This window comes from Palaemon carinicauda, chromosome 35, assembly GCF_036898095.1.
Source record: "Palaemon carinicauda isolate YSFRI2023 chromosome 35, ASM3689809v2, whole genome shotgun sequence".
Lineage (NCBI taxonomy): Eukaryota > Metazoa > Arthropoda > Malacostraca > Decapoda > Palaemonidae > Palaemon > Palaemon carinicauda.
In genome coordinates this window covers 66,167,589-66,189,621 of record NC_090759.1, presented here as the reverse complement: position 1 = coordinate 66,189,621, position 22,033 = coordinate 66,167,589, and the positions used below count along the sequence as shown (strand labels likewise).

The 22,033-nt window shown below is 44.3% G+C and overlaps 1 protein-coding gene across 4 annotated transcripts; it reads right to left on the bottom strand.

Annotated features, from left to right (window-relative positions):
- Positions 1-469: 469 nt before the first annotated feature.
- Positions 470-21,458, bottom strand: LOC137627821 (gastrula zinc finger protein XlCGF57.1-like). 4 transcript variants are annotated; one of them, XM_068359195.1, is made up of 3 exons: positions 21,358-21,458; positions 6,192-6,326; positions 470-1,956 (listed from the first exon to the last, which is right to left on the bottom strand). In XM_068359195.1, the coding sequence occupies exon 3, from the start codon at positions 1,945-1,947 to the stop codon at positions 718-720; it is 1,230 nt and encodes a 409-aa protein (XP_068215296.1). In that variant the 5' UTR covers positions 1,948-1,956; positions 6,192-6,326; positions 21,358-21,458; the 3' UTR covers positions 470-717. The 4 variants fall into 4 exon arrangements, with proteins under 4 accessions (XP_068215296.1, XP_068215298.1, XP_068215297.1 ...); XM_068359197.1 differs by having other exon boundaries at positions 6,240-6,326; XM_068359196.1 differs by having other exon boundaries at positions 21,318-21,437.
- Between the last annotated feature and the right edge of the window lie 575 nt (positions 21,459-22,033).

The window sequence follows — 22,033 nt, the reverse complement described above, 5'->3', positions numbered from 1 at the left end:
TCTCCCCCCTCACTCACCTGCCACTAATTAACATTGCTGTACCTAAAGTCAATGGCCAAACCAGGTTCTGCAAAACCTTATTTCATATAAAAGAGGAAGGTTTGTAGTTTTGTAGGAACAAACCGGATAGCACAAAACTATGCATTGTTAATGCAGTAAAGACAGATCAAATCCCAGAACAAACTAAAACTACATGAACTCAACATCATTCAAGATGTCCCCTCAACCAACTACTGTACTCATTTGTACTATAAGATACTCTACTACTAAGAATCACAACTTCATGATAGTGAATAGAGGAATAAAGTAACCTGCAATCCCTGATATTTGTAAAGTAATACAAAGAAGCATACTGTACTCTAATGGTATACAATCTAATGTATATTTTGCCAATCTCTGCACTGCCAAAGGGTACTATTTTTTTCTATGCAATACTGCTTTTGTAATGCATGAAATACAAGACAGCAAATAATTAAGTACTATAATGTATTATGGATTAATGTAAAAGGTATCCATTTTGAAATCTTTTCAATTAGGACTTGTCATAAGTAATATTCCAGGGTATCTGGAAGTTGAATGTCAAATAACTTGACAAGCTAACTAACATGTCACTAATTTTAGTGACACATTCCATCACCAGGCACCCAAAAAATTACAATAGAACTACTGCACCATGCAAAATTCTTTTGAACTCCTCAGGAAAGGTACGTGAGTATTTCAAGTTTTTCCTAATTTGTGTTTCATTAAATGATGATAACGAACACCCTTCTGGGCAAAGCTCTTGCTGCACACGGGGCATTTATATTTCTTTTCGTCACTGTGAATATCCATGTGATTTTTAAGGGCTCCCTTTCGAGCAAATTTCTTGTTGCAGATGACACACGCAAATGGTTTCTCTCCAGTGTGCAGTTCTACATGCATTCTAAGGTTACCCTTCTGTGAAAAGCACTTTCCACATAGATGACACTCATACTTATTTGCTTCCCTGTGCTCGTCCATGTGGGTTTCAAGCTCATCTTTCCCTGAACATTTTATACTACAGACGACACATTCATACATATTCTGTTCAACATGAGTTTCCATATGTTTTTGAAGGCGGCTTTTCTTTGTAAATATCCTGTTGCATTTACTACACTCATATTTAGTTTCTTTTCTGTGCAAAACTCTATGTAATTTAAGATCATCTTCACTTGTACAAGTTTTATGGCACACTGGGCACTTCAGACTTGTTTCCTGATCATGTGACTCTAAATGGGACTTAAGACGACCTTCACTAACAAACCTTCTATTGCATACCATGCATTCATAATGAAACCTTTTCCTCACACGATGAAGGTCTGAATGAGTCTGGAGAAAACGTTCACTACTGAAACTTTTATGGCAAACATTGCATTTGTGCCTTTTTTCACCGGTGTGATCATCAATGTGGTTATCTAATGCAATTAAACTTGAAAAGTTCTCATTACAAACAATGCATTCATACACTATTTCTCCATGGGTCTGCATGTGCCTCTTAAGATGGCCCTTTTGCATAAATTTCTTGTTACATACAATGCATTCATATCTCTTGATCCCTTTGTGTATATCCATGTGCATCTTAAGACTAGCTTTGAAGGGATATCGTTTGTGACACAAAATGCATTCATACTTCTTCCTGTCATCTGTTTCTATCTCCGTTTGTTGAGGTTGTAATTCTGTTTGGGGCTGTGATTCTGGTTGTGGCTGTAATATAGATTGTGCTTGTAATTCTGGTTGAGGCTGTAATTCTGGTTGTGGCTGTACTTCTGGTTGTGGCTGTACTTCTGGTTGTGGCTGTACTTCTGGTTGTGGCTGTACTTCTGGTTGCGGCTGTACTTCTGGTTGAGGCTGAACTTCTGGTTGTAATTGTGGTGTTGGTTGTAGCTGTTCAGGTAATGTTGCTGCAGAAGTGGTAGAATTGTCACTCATATTTGCTCTCTGCAATAAAAAAATTAGGTCACAAAGAGAAACTACTACGATCTCCAAATAACTTTAGCAATTCTTTGAAAATGGATTATAAAACTTTAGGTTTACAGATATGTGTACGAGTCTCGATTATAAATAGATATGAGTTTCCTCTACAAATAGATATGAATTACATAAAGACTTCAATACTTACGAGATGTAACATGATTCAGTAATACATAACACTTTAATAATGATCGATCAGTGTAAAACAATTCTGAAACATGCAACCTGCATCTTGAATTCTGTTTTCAAAGAGAAGAATCTATTCAACTTGAAATCTACAGTCAAGTCACATAGGGAACAGTTATATTTAAAATTTACATAATTATGATATTGTATTTCACTATACATCCTTCATCATTTCATATGAATGTTAGTCATAAAACAATAAGAGTAGCGATGCAATACAGTAAATGGAAAACAAATGGATGGTATCCAATAGCAGCATTACTGGTCGTTGTATGTGTATATGGAAATAGGACATGTATCAATTCTCAAAATTTTAGTCAGCTATGGGCAAGTGTATAGTACATTACTGTCAGTCCCCTAAAAGGAACAAGAAGTTCAAAAGTTCTCAAGTCCAACATAAAACATGATTAACTTAGCATAACCCTCAGCCTATATTCTACTTTGGTTTAGGCAGTTGATCTTACTAACACTAGTAAGCAAGCACAAATATTTATCAAGAATTCCCACAGCAATTTTTGCATAATAAAATACTTTTAAAAGGTGATAAAACATTTTTAATTCATTACATACTGTACAAACATTCTTACCTCTGAAAGTTAATATACTGAATGTTATCTATGGGATTTATTATAAAGCGAATAAATTACTTACAAAGTTGTGAAATTCTTAAAAAAATATAAATTTTTAAAGTACAGGTAATTTATATTTTTGCTAACTATACAAACCTGAGTCCTTTAATAAGAATATGACTTCAGCGAAGCTGGAACGGCCATTAAAATTTAACACGGTACAGTACATAGTTTTAACTACCAATAGGAGGTGCGGGAGAACCTCCACCCACCTGACCGTCATCAAGACTGGCACTTTTGACCTTTAGACCTGGAAGTTGCAAGGTGATTATGGTGGAAAGTGTAACTTAAAGGCCTCAGGATTGTATAGTTAGGATTAATATAAATTACTTTAAAAAATTGTGATTTGTTCCTAGACGAATACAAACTATAATCCCTTAATAGAAGACTCGCCCTTAGGAAGTAAGAAGACTCCACAAACCAAATTTCTGGCTGGTTCAACTTTCCCAGGAATAGTCAGAGCACCTTGTCCTGTAGAGGAGCAAAGGTAATGGATCCTACCAGCCTCCTAACAGCTTATGCATAGGAGTGATTATGTTGTTGGAATATACCTACAGGTATTATGAAAAATAGGATTGAATACTTTCTACACATCTTCCCCTCTTCTAGAAGGATGGGGGAGATACTTCTTAACTTATCCCACCTTTAAAGACCGGTTGCTCAGTTATGAAACTCACCTGCATCTGATGTCTTGTCCAGCATATAGCTGCCATGACTGCTGCATCCCCAAGAGAGGGGGAAGAAAGTAAAGTAGAAGGCCAGTCATTCAAACTTTCATTCTAGGCATATGTAAAAATCACTATTTTAGACGAGATGCTTCTTGTCCCATGAGGGAGTTAGGCTGGTTACTTAACCTGTTGAACAGCCACAAAGTAGTAGTGGGATGTAAAGGTTGTCTGGAGTTACCAGATTCCTACCTTATTACCTGAGCCCCTGATAGGTTTTTCCCGAGTGCAAAGATAGACCCGATACCAGTAACTTCAAGAGTCCTTGCCCGAGTTGGACTGTCAACCCCCTCACTGGTTAGGGATAAGCACACCTTATGGTCTCACGAAGCAATAAAAGAAACATTATTCTTGGATACCTTCCCTTTATCCTCCCAATGTTAAGAAAAGTGTCTTTGATGGACAGGCCTCTAACGCAAAGTTCTCTCAAGATATCACTGCGGAACTCTCACAGGACAGGGAACCAGTCATTCTGCTCCCCTCTGGACCTCTACTGGAGCGAAGAGATGGAGAAGGACTCGATGCTAGTACCGTGGGCAGCTGGGTTTTAGGGTCTTGGCTGAGAACTCTGGATCAAAACTTGAAGGTTTAAAGGTGACTCACAAAAGGCAGAGGCAAGGGACAGTGACAATACCCCAGCAGGACAGTGCCCTAGAGACTGGACATATACACATAGGATCAATGCCCAAGCCTCCTCTCCATCCAACCTAGGACTATGGAGGGTCAAGTAATGGCTGTAAATTACTCAGCAGGTAAATGTAACAACTCCCATTAAACCACCATCCTTGGCTCACAAGATTAGTGAGTTTGCAGACACTTCAAGAAACTATTGAGCTTGAGCAAGTCTCAAAATCCGGCAAACTCGCTTTGCTGGAGCTAAGTCTAGCAAGATTCAGACCTCTGTCTGACGCCCTTCATAAAAACTTGTACGGGGAACGCAAAAGAAACCACTCTAGGGGGTCTGAGGTACCAGCTTAGGCAGGACTGCTTGAAACTCTTCATAAGCACAGACAACTCCCACGAGGAGAAGAGGTCTGTGCCCCTCAGTCGGAAGACTGTGCTTAAGGCTGAGCGGTAGCCTTTCACAGGTGTGATTGCAGGATGTTTCTCTTGGCAAAAAGAGATGAAGTCCATGATCTACTGTATTCTTGGGATACTCTGACTATAGAAGTACTCCTTCTACAACACCAAGTGCAGAAATTAGCCCACTTTCCATGGTAGAAAGATGCAGAGAACAGTCGTAGGTATCCAGACATCTCTTGAACAATCCTTCACAAAATACATCCATCTGCCTATGCTTGGTTCCGTACGAGACCAAAGCCCAGTAGTAAGAGTGCTGCACCATGCCGCCAAAACAGCGTCCCTGCTTAGGTTGCTTTTCAGTACCGCACCGTCTCCCTCTCTTCCATATGAAGAGAGATCGCTCTGAGTATCACAAGAATCAGTGTCTATTAGTCTTCCTGAACTTCTTCAATGATTTACTCTTTTTAGAAGCCACATTGTAGGAAGACTGATAAGACAAGGAAGAAAAATTTTGAGAGGAGGAGGGGTGAGTGCACTTCTCTCCAGTCTTCTTCAGAGTCGAGGCCTTGGAGACCAGCAATGACACTCTAACAGAGGAAGATGATACAGGGGTTTCTTCAAAAGCAGCCAAGACTATACCAGCAGGTGCCACAGCCTCCAGCACCTCCACAGATGTAGCAGAAGTTGGGAAAGTCACCACAGAGGCAGCTTAGAGAGTCCTCTAGGCTGCCCAAAACCTTCTCCTCCAACAGATCACCAGCAATGCCTAAGAAAGACCAACTTCCTTAAGTTCAGATCATCATTGTACTGCAACAAGAGGCCGCAACTTGCACTCGTAACTAGAGGATGACTGCAAACAGTCATGGCCCCTAGAAAAAGCACTAAGTGACGAGGATCAATGGAAGGTTTGTACATATATCTTCCATACTTACTACCGACTTTACTCAGACACAATTGCATATGCCTCCTCTTTTCCATTTATTCTAAAATGAGAAAAAAATAATAGCCAAAAATTTGAGAAAGAAGGGGTAAAACCTTACTGCTTGCAGCCAAAGTCAAAAGTAGTCTTGATGACTGACAGGTGGACAGGGCTTTCTATGCACCACCTATTAGTAGTCATAACTGCCTCAATAAGTTTTAATGGCCATTTTGGCTTCGCTGAAGTTATACTCCTAATAAAAGACAACGGTTTGCATTTGTGTAATGACAAAGTCTCATTTTAAATTACTCTATACAGTGAATAATAATCTTCCACCCAGTCTGCAATACGTTATAAAAATATGTGGCTTGCACAGTATACTGTGCTGTTTAAAGTACTTCCATAATTTGGTAGAAGCATTATCTTGCAAAATCCTAAGGAAGAGAAATTGATAAAATCATGCATACCACTTAGCCAATATTGTTAAACAGTGTTATAAAGCAATACAATGTCCTGCTAAACAAAATATCACAAAATAAGATAACAAATTATTAATAAAAGAAAATTAAATTACATTCCTTATACCAGGTAAAATGAAACAATGAAAATTCTGACTTCCAACAAACAGCCAAACAGGAATTTTAGTTCATACAGACATAAATTAACATAAAATTAAAAAGCCATGAAAACCTGCATGCAGAATACAAAATAAATGAGTACCGTATTTTAAAATCACAATTGCAAGTCTTTAATTTAACACCAGTTTACTTTTTTAATCAACTGCAGCAGCAATGCTCGTAACTTGCAATGCAGCTGTTCGAACAAATCCTCTAAATGATGTCCTCAACCTGAGAGCTGAAAAAGAAGACCTTATAAATAATAAAGTATTAATGTAATATCAACAGCATCAACAGTTATATTTCCTAACATTCATTGGGTTAACCTGAAGTGTTTAATTCATTAAAAAATCAAACCAGAGTCCTTTAATAGGAGACACAACCTTGGGTGGGAGGAACATCCTATAATCGTACTGGCTGGTTTAAAATCCTGGGATGTCAATACACTCAGATCAGATAGAGGTGCAGAAGTGTTGATTCCTACAACCTCCCAACACTTAAGAATAGATTCTTATGGGTCAAGCTAGGTTTCTACCTGTAGACAGATAGTCAAGGAAGAATACTATGTCACAATATATGGCTAGTTAGGCATAATGTATCCTACATTTTATTCAACCTTATAAGGCAGATGGAGGAGATACTTCTATAACTGACTTAGTATAGAACAGATGCTTGGTATGGAAGCTCACCCAAATCAACGTCCAATCCAGAAAATAATGGGAAGACTAAGACTGCTGCACCACCAGAGGGAGAAAGGAAAAAGAGCAATAGAGTCTGATACTCCACCTCTAATCCTAGACTAACGTCACAACTGTTATCTTAGGAGATACTTCTTGTCCCGTACGGAGCTATGTAAGCTACAAAACCTGCTGAACTACTACCACAGGTCACAATAAAAATGTATGTAAAGGTTGCCAGGTGCTTCCAGACTCCAGCAAACATCTCGGAACGATCAGCAGCCTTCGTGCTAGGTCTAAAATGAGAATGAGTACTGGAAGCATGAGCTCCTGTACTCCGTACCAAAAACCCTTCTTGGAGGTTGTGTTTTTGGTACAATGTTACTCCTCCCACAAAACCATGCAAAGGGAATGGCCAAAGTCTCAAATGGCTACAAAAAATTAGTCGTCCTGTACTTTAGTGATTCCTTCCTCCACTTTCAAGATAGGAGTGCTGACAAGGAACAGGTAATTGAAACAGCTGAATTAGTTCCCCGGAGGTTCAAAAGTAATGAACCCTTGACACACAAGAGTAAACTCTAAACATTGTTCCCGGTCATGTGGTTCCCAATTGTACGATTCCCAATCTCTGTAACAAATCATAAGTTTCCCAACTACTGTATACAATCATAAGTTTTCCGACCTAAGAAACCGATATTATGGTTCCCAATTATTGTACATGAATTTAGAGTCCCAGATTGCAGTAAATGATCAAAAAGTTACCAAACAGTATACAATCATAGAATCCACAATCGCGATAGATGACTGTAGAGTTCCCAATAGTAGTAAACGATCGAAAGGTTCCCAATCACGGTACCCAATCTTATGTTTTGCAATCGCAGCACACAGCCGTTCCTCTAGGATAATGCCAATCGTGGGGAGCAGGTGCCAGGCCACCTGTCTTCCAGGGAGAAAACACTATTGCAATGTTCCCTTAAAAACAAAACACAAAAGGGCAGAGCACAATGAATCTTTGTGCTCGTGCCAATAAGATCTCATAGCCTATACAGTACAGTACAATACTATACAGCGATGAAAATGGTCCTAGGTTCCTCTTCCAATGTACAGTACTGTATCATGGAATGGAAGAGCAAGTATGACGCAGATGCCAGAAGTAGTGAGACCCCAAAATTATTAAAAAAGATACATGAAGTTACATCATGTAGCAATGTGAAAGTACAGTGTATGCATGAATCTCATAACCAAATGTATTCTTGGGGAAATAAGCATTTCCTATACGTAACCTCTCAGAACATACACTGTATACTATGCAGTACAGCTCACTTGGGTTGGTGAGGGGCCTTTTTCCCCTGTCGAGAAAACAAGAGCGCGATCCCGCACAAGGCCAATTGTGTAAGCATTTGTATTGCAAACCACTCAGCGCTGGGCATGCTGTTGGTATGAACAATTTAGCGTTGGGTATGATCTCGGTACTGTATGTACCACCCTCACTTACTCTGATATCATCGGAGTCAAGTAGCTACGTTGACTGGACCTATTTAAAGGAGGTCTTCTCTTCCAATTGTAGCAGTAGTATTAAATTGACACACAGTATGTACCAATGTCTGTTTCCGAAGGAGTATTTGGTACATACAGTAGAGTACTTTTTTCTTTCCTTTCCCCGACAACTAGAGGATACTCATGCCAGAAAGGAAGAGAAGGGCAAGGCCCACACTCCTACCGGTAGTGTGCACACTCGTTCTTGTGAGAGAACACAGGTAGCCAGTTTTGTAAGCACTTGTATCACCACCAGGGTAAGACTATTCTCTCTTCCCCAACTCAAGGGGCGAGAGAACTGAGAGTGACCTAAAAGAAACGTATATGTACCTTTGGGTAAGGAATGTTCACGGTAAATTCTCTCTCCTTACAAAATTTGCAGGCGAACAAAGAATTATCAAGCCCTACTAGAAGGCTTGAAGTTTTCCTATCAATGGTGTGCAACGACGTTTCATTCCTAAGTTATAATGGCATTGTTGTCACTAATATACAATACTGTAGTGAGGCAACAAGCAGCAACAGGAATACTGATATAGAGGAACAAAAAGTATACTGGATATTGGCAAGTTACGTATCAACAGTCAGTTAGCTTTATTCATCAAGAAAACTGCAAAACCTTTCGTCTTCCTTTAATTCTCTCACATGCCACGAACTACTAACCATAAACAAAAAGAAAACAATTAAAACAGCCAGATGATGGTGCTAACCATAAACTAGAAAAAAATTAAAAACAGCCAGTACACAGTGCCTGGAGTACAGTATACAATATTCTCCGGCAGCTAAAATCAAAGTGGCTACTCAGTGTACTGGCCTGTCAATTTCCCATCAAAATCGTATGATCAGTTGGCTCTACCCACTTTGGCCTGACGATAACCTCCCACACAGAGATTTACTTGTGATTCAAATGATTGAAGTTCATTATCGTTGCAAGTATGGGGAGCCTTATAACTGAGAGTAGCTTGACATCAGAATTCAGCTAGACTACATTTAAATAAAACCAATCAACACTACTCAATATTGAAATTAATGACTTTACTGCCACAGATAGGTAATGATATAAGAGGTTAGAGCTGAAGTAAAAGAATTTAAAACTTGCTCAGTTACATCAAAATTTGTAGGGCCAAAGTAGGCATGGGATAATTTGTAGGAAATCGAGTCACAGTTAAAAAAACAAGTAAAAATGACCTAACCTAACCAAACTATTAAGGAAATTATATGATGTACCCGTTTTAAAAACTACCCGAAGGCATATACCAACTTAACAATAAAGGCAATGACCTTCAACTACCCACTGAAAACATAAGCCCACTGTGAACATTACCAGTTAAGAATCTATCTAAAATGTTATTTTTATTAGTAAAATAAATTTTTGAATATACTTACCCGATAATCATGTAGCTGTCAACTCCGTTGCCCGACAGAATTCTATGGAGGGATACGCCAGCTATCACAATACTAGAAGGGGGTGTACTTACCAGCGCCACCTGTGGCCAGGTACTCAAGTACTTCTTGTTGACACCTCCTCAATTATTCCTCGGTCCACTGGTTCTCTATGGGGAGGAAGGGAGGGTCGATTAAATCATGATTATCGGGTAAGTATATTCAAAAATTTATTTTACTAATAAAAATAACATTTTTCAATATTAAACTTACCCGATAATCATGTAGCTGATTCACACCCAGGGGGGTGGGTGAAAACCAGTGTACAAGATTAAAGGATAGCTAAGTATCCCATATTTCATATAACAGTTATCTCAAATAACAATGAAATAATAAGTACCTGGTAAGGAAGTCGAATTGAACCGTTACTCTGCCTCTTTTTTAAGTTCGTCTTCCTTACTGAGCGCAGCGTTCCTCTTGGAGGCTGAATCAACCCAAAGGTGCTAAAGTATATAGGGTTGCAACCCCTACTAAAGGACCTCTACAAAACCTCTAACCCAGGCGCTTCTCAAGAATGAATAGACCACCCGCCAAATCAAAAGGATGCGGAAGGCTTCTTAGCCTACCGTAACAACCATAAAAACAACAATAAAAGCATTCAAGAGAAAGGTTAAAAAAGGTTATGGGATTAAGGGAATGTAGTGGCTGAGCCCTCACCTACTACTGCACTCGCTGCTACGAATGGTCCCAGGGTGTAGCAGTTCTCGTAAAGAGACTGGACATCTTTAAGATAAAATGATGCAAACACTGACTTGCTCCTCCAATAGGTTGCATCCATTATGCTCTGCAGAGAACGGTTTTTATTAAAGGCCATCGAAGTAGCTACGGCTCTTACTTCGTGGGTCCTTACCTTCAGCAATGCAAGGTCTTCCTCCTTTAAGTGAGAGTGGGCTTCTCTAATCAGAAGCCTTATATAATACGAAACCCCGTTCTTGGACATGGGCCTCGAAGGTTTCTTGATGGCACACCATAAGGCTTCTGACTGTCCTCGAATAGGTTTAGACCTCTTAAGATAATATTTGAGAGCTCTGACAGGGCAAAGAACTCTCTCTAGTTCGTTACCTACCATGTTGGAGAGGCTAGGTATTTCAAACGATCTAGGCCAAGGACGTGAAGGAAGTTCGTTCTTTGCTAGGAATCCGAGCTGAAAAGAACATGTTGCAGATTCGGTCGTGAAACCAATGTTCTTGCTGAAGGCATGAACCTCACTGACTCTCTTAGCTGTTGCAAGGCAGACGAGAAAAAGAGTCTTGAGGGTAAGGTCCTTGAAGGAAGCTGACTGGAGAGGTTCGAACCTAGGTGACATAAGGAACCTTAAGACTACGTCTAGGTTCCAGCCTGGAGTGGATAGACGACGCTCTTTAGACGTCTCAAAAGACTTAAGAATGTCTTGAAGGTCCTTGTTGGAAGAAAGGTCCAAACCTCTGTGGCGGAGAACTGAAGCCAACATACTCCTATACCCTTTAATCGTAGGGGCTGAAAGGGATCTCTCATTCCTAAGATGTAGAAGGAAGTCAGCTATTTGGGTCACAGAGGTATTGGTAGAGGATATTGAATTGGCTCTACACCAGCTTCGGAAGACTTCCCACTTAGATTGGTAGACTCTACGAGTGGAAACCCTTCTTGCTCTGGCAATCGCACTGGCTGCCTCCTTCGAAAAGCCTCTAGCTCTAGCGAATCTTTCGACAGTCTGAAGGCAGTCAGCCGAAGAGCGTGGAGGTTTGGGTGCAACCTGTCTACGTGAGGTTGACGTAGAAGGTCCACTCTTAGAGGTAGAGTCCTGGGGATGTCGACTAGCCATTGAAGTACCTCTGTGAACCATTCTCTTGCAGGCCAAAGGGGAGCAACCAGCGTCAGCCGTGTCCCTTCGTGCGAGATGAATTTCTGCAGAACTTTGTTTATTATCTTGAACGGTGGGAATGCGTAAAGGTCGAGATGGGACCAGTTCAGTAGAAAAGCATCCACATGAACTGCTGCAGGGTCTGGAACAGGGGAACAGTACAGCGGAAGTCTCTTGGTTATGGAGGTGGCAAACAGATCTATGGTAGGTTGACCCCACAAGGTCCAAAGTCTGTTGCACACACTCTTGTGGAGGGTCCATTCCGTGGGAATGACCTGATTCCTTCTGCTTAGGCGATCTGCTGAGACGTTCATATTGCCCTGAATGAACCTCGTGACCAGAGTGAGGTTTAGACCTCTTGACCAAATGAGGAGGTCCCTTGCGATCTCGAATAGGCTCCTCGAATGGGTCCCTCCTTGCTTGGAGATGTAAGCCAAGGCTGTGGTGTTGTCTGAGTTCACCTCCACCACTTTGCCTAGCAGGAGGGACTTGAAGTTCAGCAGGGCTAAATGAACTGCTAGTAGCTCCTTGCAGTTGATGTGGAGCAATTCCTGTTCCTCGTTCCACGTTCCCGAGCATTCCCGTCCGTTCAAGGTCGCACCCCAGCCCGAGTCCGATGCATCTGAGAAGAGATGAAGATTGGGGGTCTGAATAGCCAACGATAGGCCCTCCCTGAGAAGGAGATTGTTCTTACACCACAGGAGAGTGGTCTTCATCTCTTGGGAGATTGAGATAGAGACTGCTTCGAGAGTCGAACCCTTGTCCCAATGAGCTGCAAGATGGAATTGAAGAGGGCGGAGGTGGAGTCTCCCTAGCTCGACGAACAGGGCCAGTGATGAAAGGGTCCCTGTGAGACTCATCCACTGTCTCACCGAGCAACTGCTCCTCTTCAGCATGCTCATGATGCACTCTAGGGCTTGGCTTATCCTGGGGGCCGATGGAAAAGCCCGAAAATCCTGACTCCGAATCTCCATTCCCAGGTACACAATGGATTGGGAGGGAATGAGCTGAGACTTTTCTATGTTGACTAACAGACCCAGTTCTCTGATTAAGTCCAAAGTCCAGTTGAGATTCTCCAGACAGCGACGACTCTTGGAGGCTCTCAACAGCCAGTCGTCTAAGTAGAGGGAGGCTCTGATGTCCGATAAGTGTAGGAATTTTGCTATATTCCTCATCAGATGAGTGAACACCATAGGAGCTGTGCTTAGGCCAAAACACAGGGCTTGGAATTGGTAGACAACCTTTCCAAAAACGAATCTCAGGAAAGGTTGGGAGTCTGGATGAATAGGAACGTGAAAGTAGGCATCTTTCAAGTCCAACGAGACCATCCAGTCCTCCTGCCTGACCGCTGCTAGGACCGACTTCGTCGTCTCCATCGTGAACGTCTGCTTGGTGACATACGCGTTGAGCGCGCTGACGTCCAGCACCGGTCTCCAACCTCCTGTCTTCTTGGCCACAAGAAAGAGACGGTTGTAGAAGCCCGGGGATTGATGGTCCCGGACTATAACCACTGCCTTCTTCTGCACAAGTAGCGACACCTCCTGGTGCAATGCTAGCCTCTTGTCCTCTTCTTTGTAGTTGGGAGAGAGGTTGATGGGAGATGTGGTCAGAGGTGGTTTGAGGCAGAATGGAATCCTGTAACCGTCCCTCAGCCAACTGACAGACTGGGCGTCTGCACCTCTCTTCTCCCAGGCTCGCCAGAAGATCTTGAGTCTGGCTCCTACTGCTGTCTGGAGATGCGGAGAGTCAGTTTTTTCCCTTAGATGTCTTGGAGCCTTTCCTAGACTTGCTCCTGTAAGAGTCTGGACGGGAGCTTCCTCGGCTGGGGGCTCTACCACGAAAGGGCGGTATGAACCTCGTAGCAGGGGTATCAGCCACTGGGGAGCGATAAGTCTTGGGGACTGAGGTAGCAACCTTAGACTTACGAGCCGATGAGGCTACAAGATCGTGTGTGTCCTTTTGTATCAGGGCAGCAGACAAGTCCTTAACCAGCTCTTCGGGGAAGAGGAACTTCGAGAGCGGAGCAAAAAGGAGTTGTGACCTTTGACAAGGTGTAATGCTGGAGGAAAGGAAGGTACACAGCTGTTCCCTTTTCTTCAAAACCCCTGATACAAACATCGACGCAAGCTCACCAGATCCATCCCTAATGGCCTTATCCATGCAGGACATTAATAGCATGGTAGAATCCTTGTCCGCAGGAGAGGTCTTCTTGCTGAGGGCCCCCAGGCACCAGTCTAGAAAGTTGAACATCTCAAATGCTCTAAATACTCCCTTCAGTAAGTGATCAAGGTCTGGGAAGGTCCAGCAAACCTTAGAGCGCCTCATTGCAGTTCTCCGAGGCGAGTCAACCAGACTTGAGAAGTCAGCCTGGGCAGAGGCAGGTACTCCCAAGCCTGGTGCTTCTCCTGTGGCATACCAAACGCTCGCTTTCGAAGTGAGCTTAGTCGGAGGGAACATGAAAGAAGTTTTGCCAAGGTGTTGCTTAGTCTGCAGCCACTCCCCTAAGATCCTTAACGCTCTCTTAGAGGACCTTGCTAGGACTAGCTTAGTATAGGTGGACTTAGCTTGCTGTATGCCCAGCGAAAACTCAGATGGCGGAGAGCGGGGAATAGCAGAGACAAAGTGGTCTGGGTAAACCTCCCTAAGCAGAGCCAAGACCTTACGAAAGTCAATAGACTGTGGAGAAGGCTTGGATTCATCCACGTCTGACGAGGGATCCAGGTGTGCCGCCTCATCATCAGACGCCTCATCACCAGAGTGTAGCGAAGAGATCGGACAAGAATGCTGAACAGCAGAGTCAGAACGAGTAGGAACAATATTAGTGGTTTCCTCTTCAAGTAACTGTTGAGGGAAAACCTGAGGCTCAGACTGCAAAGGCTGAATAAAAGACGAAGCAGAAGGAAGGCGCATGGGTGGAGGAGGCTGACTCCTAGCATGAGTGGTTGAACCCAAGGGTTGCGCTTGCTGAGCGGTTGGCGGAAGCGGAGTAGCAAGTTCCTGTTCCTGTGGTGTGAGCGGAGCGCGATGAGGTAGAGGCTGCGCAGAACAAGGTAAATGTCTCGCAAGCTGAGGCTCCTGAGGCGCAAGGCTAAGGTGTAGTGGTGCTTGCCTTGTGGAGGGTTGAGCTCGCTGCAGCGAGAGCTGAGGAGACTGACTCATGGACGGGAGAGGTTGTTGTACCTCAACCGATTGTTGCACCACTGGTGGAGCAGCAAGAGGAGGCGGAGGAAGAGAGGTATAATCCTCCTGATCCCATTGTAAAGGTTGCCTTAAAGAAGGCGGAGGCTGAACACCACTGGGAACAGCAAACTCAGAACGTGGCTCAACATCGTACGCCTGGCAGGTGGTACTGCGATCAGGCGGAGCGAGCGCAGGCGGAGCGAGCGCAGGCGGAGGGAGTGTAGGCGGAGGCGGAGGCGCAACACTCTCAGCCCGACACTCACGCATCAAGTCCGAAAGCTGTGCTTGCATGGACTGTAGTAGAGTCCACTTGGGGTCGGCAGAAACTACAGTAGGCTGAGGTAAAGCCTTAACAGTCGAGCTCTGTTGTGGCAGAACCTTACTCCTCTTGGGCGGAGTGCAGTCGACAGATGACTGCGGCGAGTCAGAGCTGAGCCAATGACTGCAACCTGGCTGAGCACTCGCGGACTGGACTCTGCGTTTAAGTGGTCTCGAGACCTGAGACCAACGTTTCTTCCCTGACAGTTGATCAGCAGACGAGAAAAAGACGGGCTCAATCGTCTGCAGGTGGGAGTGACGGTCTTTGGAAGACACGCCCGCAACCACCGAGGATACTTCTGTGCGCCTAACAAGGCCTGCCGAACCCTTATGCCCTTCGACATTGCTTCTCCCCTGGGCTTGGGAGCTTGCAAGAGGTCCCGGACTGGGAGGACGACTGGCTCGCACAGAAATATCCTCACGCACCACACTGGCACTGACACTAGCACTTGGCACTGCACTGACACTAGCACTCGTCACAGCACTGGCACTAATTCCACCCACTGCACTCTTGACCTTAAGTTCCTTGACTTCGGCCATCAGAGACTTATGATCACTTACCACTGACTCTACTTTATCGCCTAAGACCTGAATAGCACGCAAAACAACAGACATATCAGGCGGAGGGCAAATAGTAGGTTCGGGGGTAGCCACTACAGGGGTAGGAAAAGGTAGGGGATCATGAGGTGAGGAAAAAAGTGAAGAGTGAGAAGAACTCCTCCTAACTCTACCTCTCTCTAACTTAGTTGAATATTTCAAAAGACGGACAAATTCCAGTTCCGAAAGTCCGGCGCATTCCTCACATCGATTTTCTAACTGACAGGGCCTGTCCCTACAGTCAGAACAAGCGGTGTGAGGATCTACCGAGGCCTTCGGAATACGCCTATTGCAAGACCTACATCGTCTATGGGAGGGGGCTTGCGAAATGTCAGACATCTTGAATCCAAAGAGTTAGCCAAAGGGGGTTCCAAAATCAAGCAAAAGATCGTTAACCGTTAATCAGGACTATATAAAAGCTATCTAGCTAATATAAGAAGGTTTCCAGTAAAGCGACAGCCGAAATCTGAGAGAATACTTCACCAATTAGCCGTGAAAATACTCGAAGATCATAAGCGTATCCCAGAACGTCTTGCCGGAAGCACGACAGAGGAATAATTGAGGAGGTGTCAACAAGAAGTACTTGAGTACCTGGCCACAGGTGGCGCTGGTAAGTACACCCCCTTCTAGTATTGTGATAGCTGGCGTATCCCTCCATAGAATTCTGTCGGGCAACGGAGTTGACAGCTACATGATTATCGGGTAAGTTTAATATTGAAAATTAAGTTATTCCAGCCAAGGCTAATTCGTAACAGTTCGCATGTATCATTCCAAGGTTATGAGAGCAGCCATAGGCTAGCCTATCCGGTATAGGCCAAGCACTTAACAACTAGCCTACCATAAATAGTTTGAGAGAACTTATGTACTGTAGTTTTGTGGACATGTGCCATTGTGCGCATATAACAAATGAAGTTCAATCCAGTTTTCTATGGCACAGCGAACTACATCCACCATCACGTTTTAGCTGTAATCAAATCGATGGTACATGATTTGGCCTAAAGATTCCATAACTAACCTGGCTTAAATCATTGTGGCCTTAATTACCAAGAAGGGCTATGCTTCCTTTTAATCAGCCATTACACACAAAGCAGCATTTCAAGACATGATATATTCTACATTATGATTACAGTATAGTTATGTTCATAGTTGGGGCAAATGTAAAGGCGAGGTTCGCAAAACGTGGACGTTTAATTTAAACCATGAATAGTCAGGTAAAATCAAGGGTGTATGCATGATAGCGGCCACCTATAAATACGAAAACAGCCGGATAAGAATATGATGGTGTAAGGGGAGTCACAGGTGGGCTAATGGGGGTTGTACAGGGGCTGATAGGGGTTCCATAGGGGCTGATGGGGGTTGCAGAGGGACTGATGGGGTTGCAGGGGAGCTGATGGGGTAGCAGGGGTCTGATGGGGTTGCAAGGGGCTGATGGGGGTTGCAGGGGGCTGATGGAAATCACATGGGAGTTGATGGTGGCTGCAGGGGGCTGATGGGGATTGCAGGAGGCTGATGGGGGTTGCAGGGGGCTGATGGAGGTCGCAGGGGCTGATGGAGGTCGCAGGGGCTAATGGGGGTCGTAGAGGGGCTGATGGGGGTCGTAGGGGGCTAATAGGGTAGAGAGGCTGATGGGGTCACAGAAGGGCTGAGGGGGTTCGCAGAGCGGCCGAAGGGGGTCGCAGAGCGTCTGATGGGGTCGCACAGGGGTTGATGAGGGTCGCACAGGGGCTGACGAGGGTCGAAGAGGGACTAATGGATATCCCAGGGGGCTGATGGGAGTTGCAGGGGGCTGATAGAGGTCGCAGGGGAGTTGATGGGGATCCAAGGGGGCTAATGAGGGTTGCAGAGGGTTGATGGGGATTGAAGGGGACTGATGGGGGTCACAGGGGGATGCTGAGGTTCGCAAGGGGCTGATGGGGGTAGCAGGGGGCTGATGGGGGTCACAGGAGGCTGATGGGGATTGCAGGGGACTGATGGGGGGTCACAAGGACTGATGGGGGGTCACAGGGGCTGATGGGGGTCACAGGGGCTGAAGGGGGTTGCAGGGGGCTGATGGGGGTTGCAGGAGGCTGATGGGGGTTGCAGGGGACTGACGGGGGGTCACAGGGACTGATGGGGGGTCACAGGGGCTGATGGGGGTCACAGGGGCTGATGGGGGTTGCAGGGGGCTGATGGGGGTCGCAGGAGGCTGATGGGGTTGCAGGGGCTGATGGGGATTGCAGGGGACTGATGGGGAGTCACAGGGGCTGATGGGGGTCACAGGGGTCTGATGGGGGTTGCAGGGGGCTGACGGGGATTGCAGGGGACTGATGGGGGGTCACAGGGACTGATGGGGGTTGCAGAGGGACTGATGGGGTTGCAGGGGAGCTGATGGGGTAGCAGGGGTCTGATGGGGTTGCAAGGGGCTGATGGGGGTTGCAAGGGGCTGATGGAAATCACATGGGAGTTGATGGTGGCTGCAGGGGGCTGATGGGGATTGCAGGAGGCTGATGGGGGTTGCAGGGGCTGATGGAGGTCGCAGGGGCTGATGGAGGTCGCAGGGGCTAATGGGGGTTGTAGAGGGGCTGATGGGGGTCGTAGGGGGCTAATAGGGTAGAGAGGCTGATGGGGTCACAGAAGGGCTGAGGGGGTTCGCAGAGTGGCCGAAGGGGGTCGCAGAGCGTCTGATGGGGTCGCACAGGGGTTGATGAGGGTCGCACAGGGGCTGACGAGGGTCGAAGAGGGACTAATGGATATCCCAGGGGGCTGATAGGAGTTGCAGGGGGCTGATAGAGGTCGCAGGGGAGTTGATGGGGATCCAAGGGGGCTAATGAGGGTTGCAGAGGGTTAATGGGGATTGAAGGGGACTGATGGGGGTCACAGGGGGATGCTGAGGTTCGCAAGGGGCTGATGGGGGTCGCAGGGGGCTGATGGGGGTCGCAGGAGGCTGATGGGGATTGCAGGGGACTGATGGGGGGTCACAAGGACTGATGGGGGGTCACAGTGGCTGATGGAGGTCACAGGGGCTGAAGGGGGTTGCAGGGGGCTGATGGGGGTTGCAGGGGACTGACGGGGGGTCACAGGGACTGATGGGGGGTCACAGGGGCTGATGGGGGTCACAGGGGCTGATGGGGGTTGCAGGGGGCTGATGGGGGTCGCAGGAGGCTGATGGGGTTGCAGGGGCTGATGGGGATTGCAGGGGACTGATGGGGAGTCACAGGGGCTGATGGGGGTCACAGGGGTCTGATGGGGGTTGCAGGGGGCTGACGGGGATTGCAGGGGACTGATGGGGGTCACAGGGACTGATGGGGGTCACAGGGGCTAATGGGGGTCACAGGGGGCTGATGGGGGTCACAGGGAGCTGATGGGGGTTGCAGGGGGCTGATGGGGGTTGCAGGGGGCTAATGGGGGGTTGCGGGCTGATGGGGGTTGCAGAGGCTGATGGGGGTCACCGGGGGCTGATGAGGACCACATGGGGCTGATAGGGGTCACAGTGGCCTGATGGGGGCCGTAAGGGTCTGATGGAGGTCGCAGGAGAGCTTATGGGGGTAACGGGCTGATGGGGGTTACAGGGGGCTGATGGGGGTCGCAGGGGCTGATGGAGGTCGCAGAGGGGGTGATGGAGGTCGCAGGGGCTGATGGAGGTCGTAGGGGAGTTGATGGGGGTTGCAGAGGGTAATTGGGGTCGTAGGGGGCATTAGCCCCCAGTTAGGTGAGTAGGTAAGGACACAGCTTGTAGGTTATGTTGGGTAGGGAAGTTTAGGTTAGGTTTTCCAGAAAATCAGACAGTTTGGTTCAATTATAGAATGATGCAATAATAGTTGGGACACTGCAACTCTCATAATTAAATAGATCTTTGCAAATACACTATTCTGAATACCATATACTACTGGCAGGAACCTCCAGTAACGATGTTACAGCTCTTAATGAAACATACCCGTTTTGCTCTTTTTCTTGTCATAGCACTATCATAGGAACCTCCTTCAACTTGGTAGTTTAGAAAAATACTGATAGGTAGTGCTTCTGCTATAAGTTACTTGTTAGAACAAAATAAAAGTGCCCAACGTTTTATACCTTAAACCATTGTTATTTATTTTAAATATTTGGATACAGTATGCAATATAATCATAGCTCTTATTTTATTGTCCATGTTAATAATAAAAGGTTAGGGTAGAAATGTGTGTTTGATATATTTAGTCTGATCATTGGAAATGGAAGCCAAGTCAATGTTCAAACAGATGCTGGAGCATGAAACTACAACTTATCCCTTTGTTAAGTGTGTATTCATCCCTTTAAGTTTGTATAATTAATAATTAACGCCAAAATACTAGTCCACGGGGCTAACGCACGTAGCGCAACATGTATCGCTTGCCAGAACGTAAGTGCAGTGAGATAATGCTTAATTGTGAGCAAAGCAAGCATACAACAGAGTAAAAACCAATAAATCATTAGCTCAATTAAGTAACAAGGTATTTATAATACAATGACTGAACACTTACAAACAACTCCATAGAAAATAGGATAAAAACCCACGTTTTCTATGCGTTCAGAGGTCCTGGCAAACAAAAGCTCCTGTGTTTTGATTATGGTAACTTTTTTTATTATGAGGACTGTTTTTTTTATGACAAATGACTGACAGAAAAAAAGTCTTAAAAAGTTAATTTAAATATCAACATAATTAGACAAGTACTATACACTATACTGTATTTCAAGGTGTTTTGAATATAATTAATAACGATACCTGGTGCAAAGCCATAGCTTTTCTGTTAAAGTAATCGACCCACCATAACTCAAGAAGTATGGATTTTCCCCAGGAATCATTATTAAAAATGTTCAAAACACCACGAAAGGAACCAGAAACCGGTCTTATTTTCTACAAACTGTTTGTTTCACCATTCTATAATTTTACAGACAGTTATTTTTGTAGTACAGCAGCCACGTTCTATAGACTAGAAAATGGGAAGAAATACACATTTTCTATGCACACGGGATGAACTGGCCGGTAATATACAAATGCTCCTAAGATCCTTTTCTGAGGAACTTGTATTCTATATAATTTATGGATCAGGTGGAAATAAGTTGAAGTAGGCTACATACTACCCAGTAGAGTAGGAGTCTATGTACGATAGCGGCCACTTTTATGTATGATTATAGCTAACTTAGAATACGGCCGTGTAAGGGGGGTCGCACGGGGGCATTAGCCACCCCGTTAGGTATGTAGGTAAGGCCAGGCCTTGTAAGTATAGGTTAGGGGGGAAAGTTTAGGTTAGTTGATGTCCACTTTTAATCCTCACGGAAGGAACTGGCCGCTGATATACAAAGGCTCCGTAGAGTATACATCAAAATTATCAATTAATAATAATAAAATGTAGTCGACTACTATCCATCACCTCAACAGATTACCTATTGGTAATCACAAATATGAGGTTGCTGTGAGCAATATATTGCACAGTAATCTATTTTAAAGTAACCCTAAATATAGTACATATTAAGATTAATTTTAATTTTCAACTGTGTCTAGAACTGTTGACTTGGGTATCCTAACTACAATTTCTACAAATCAATCAAATGTGTAAACACGATAAAGCAGAAGGCTATAACCAACTTCTTATGACCCTGTCAACCCATTACCAGGAAAATAACTAGATGTGTGAATAATCCTTACTATAAAACACGTATTACTTAACAAAACTTGGTGACAGTACTTAAATTTGAAAGAAAATACATAATCTTCTCTTGACACAATGTACAAGGTACGGGTTACGTTCTACAATATTGTTGTAGGGTTGCGTTTGCTGCAATCAAGATGATGTTATTTAAAAGAATGTTTTAAATGAATAATCATTTCGCATTTCATACAATTCTTCTGATTTCTAATGCCTGGTACATTAATTTTAAATAAATTATTACTCATATTATAGAACTTTCAATTATACTACTTAATTGCAACAATAATGTTTGGTACTGTTAAATGAAATATCAATTAGCAGCGTAAACAAATACAATACTGAATGTTCGAACGTCAAGAATATATATTTTTTCATTATGCTTATTTTTCAAACAAGAATCAAATCATATGAAAATATTTCAGTGCCTCAGTTTATTCAGATAATATTTAAGATAAATTAATCAAATCCAAATAGAGCGCAGGTTAATGAGAATGAAATATTCGACAACACATTCGAACAGTTTTTTAAGGACCAAACAACATGTTTGGAAATTAAAATTCAAGGTGACCCGGTAGCGGATTGAAAAATTTGTAAGAGGCAGTGTCTGGTCTGGTAATCTAAAGAGAAAAAAAATTTGATAGCCGATATTACTTACCGCCTTTGGTTAGCATGAAAAAAAAAGTGATAACCAACAAAACTGATGATCCCACAG

Coding starts and splice junctions, on each gene's coding strand:
- LOC137627821 (XM_068359195.1), bottom strand. CDS start 1,947: ATGAGTGACAATTCTACCACTTCTGCAGCAACATTACCTGAACAGCTA.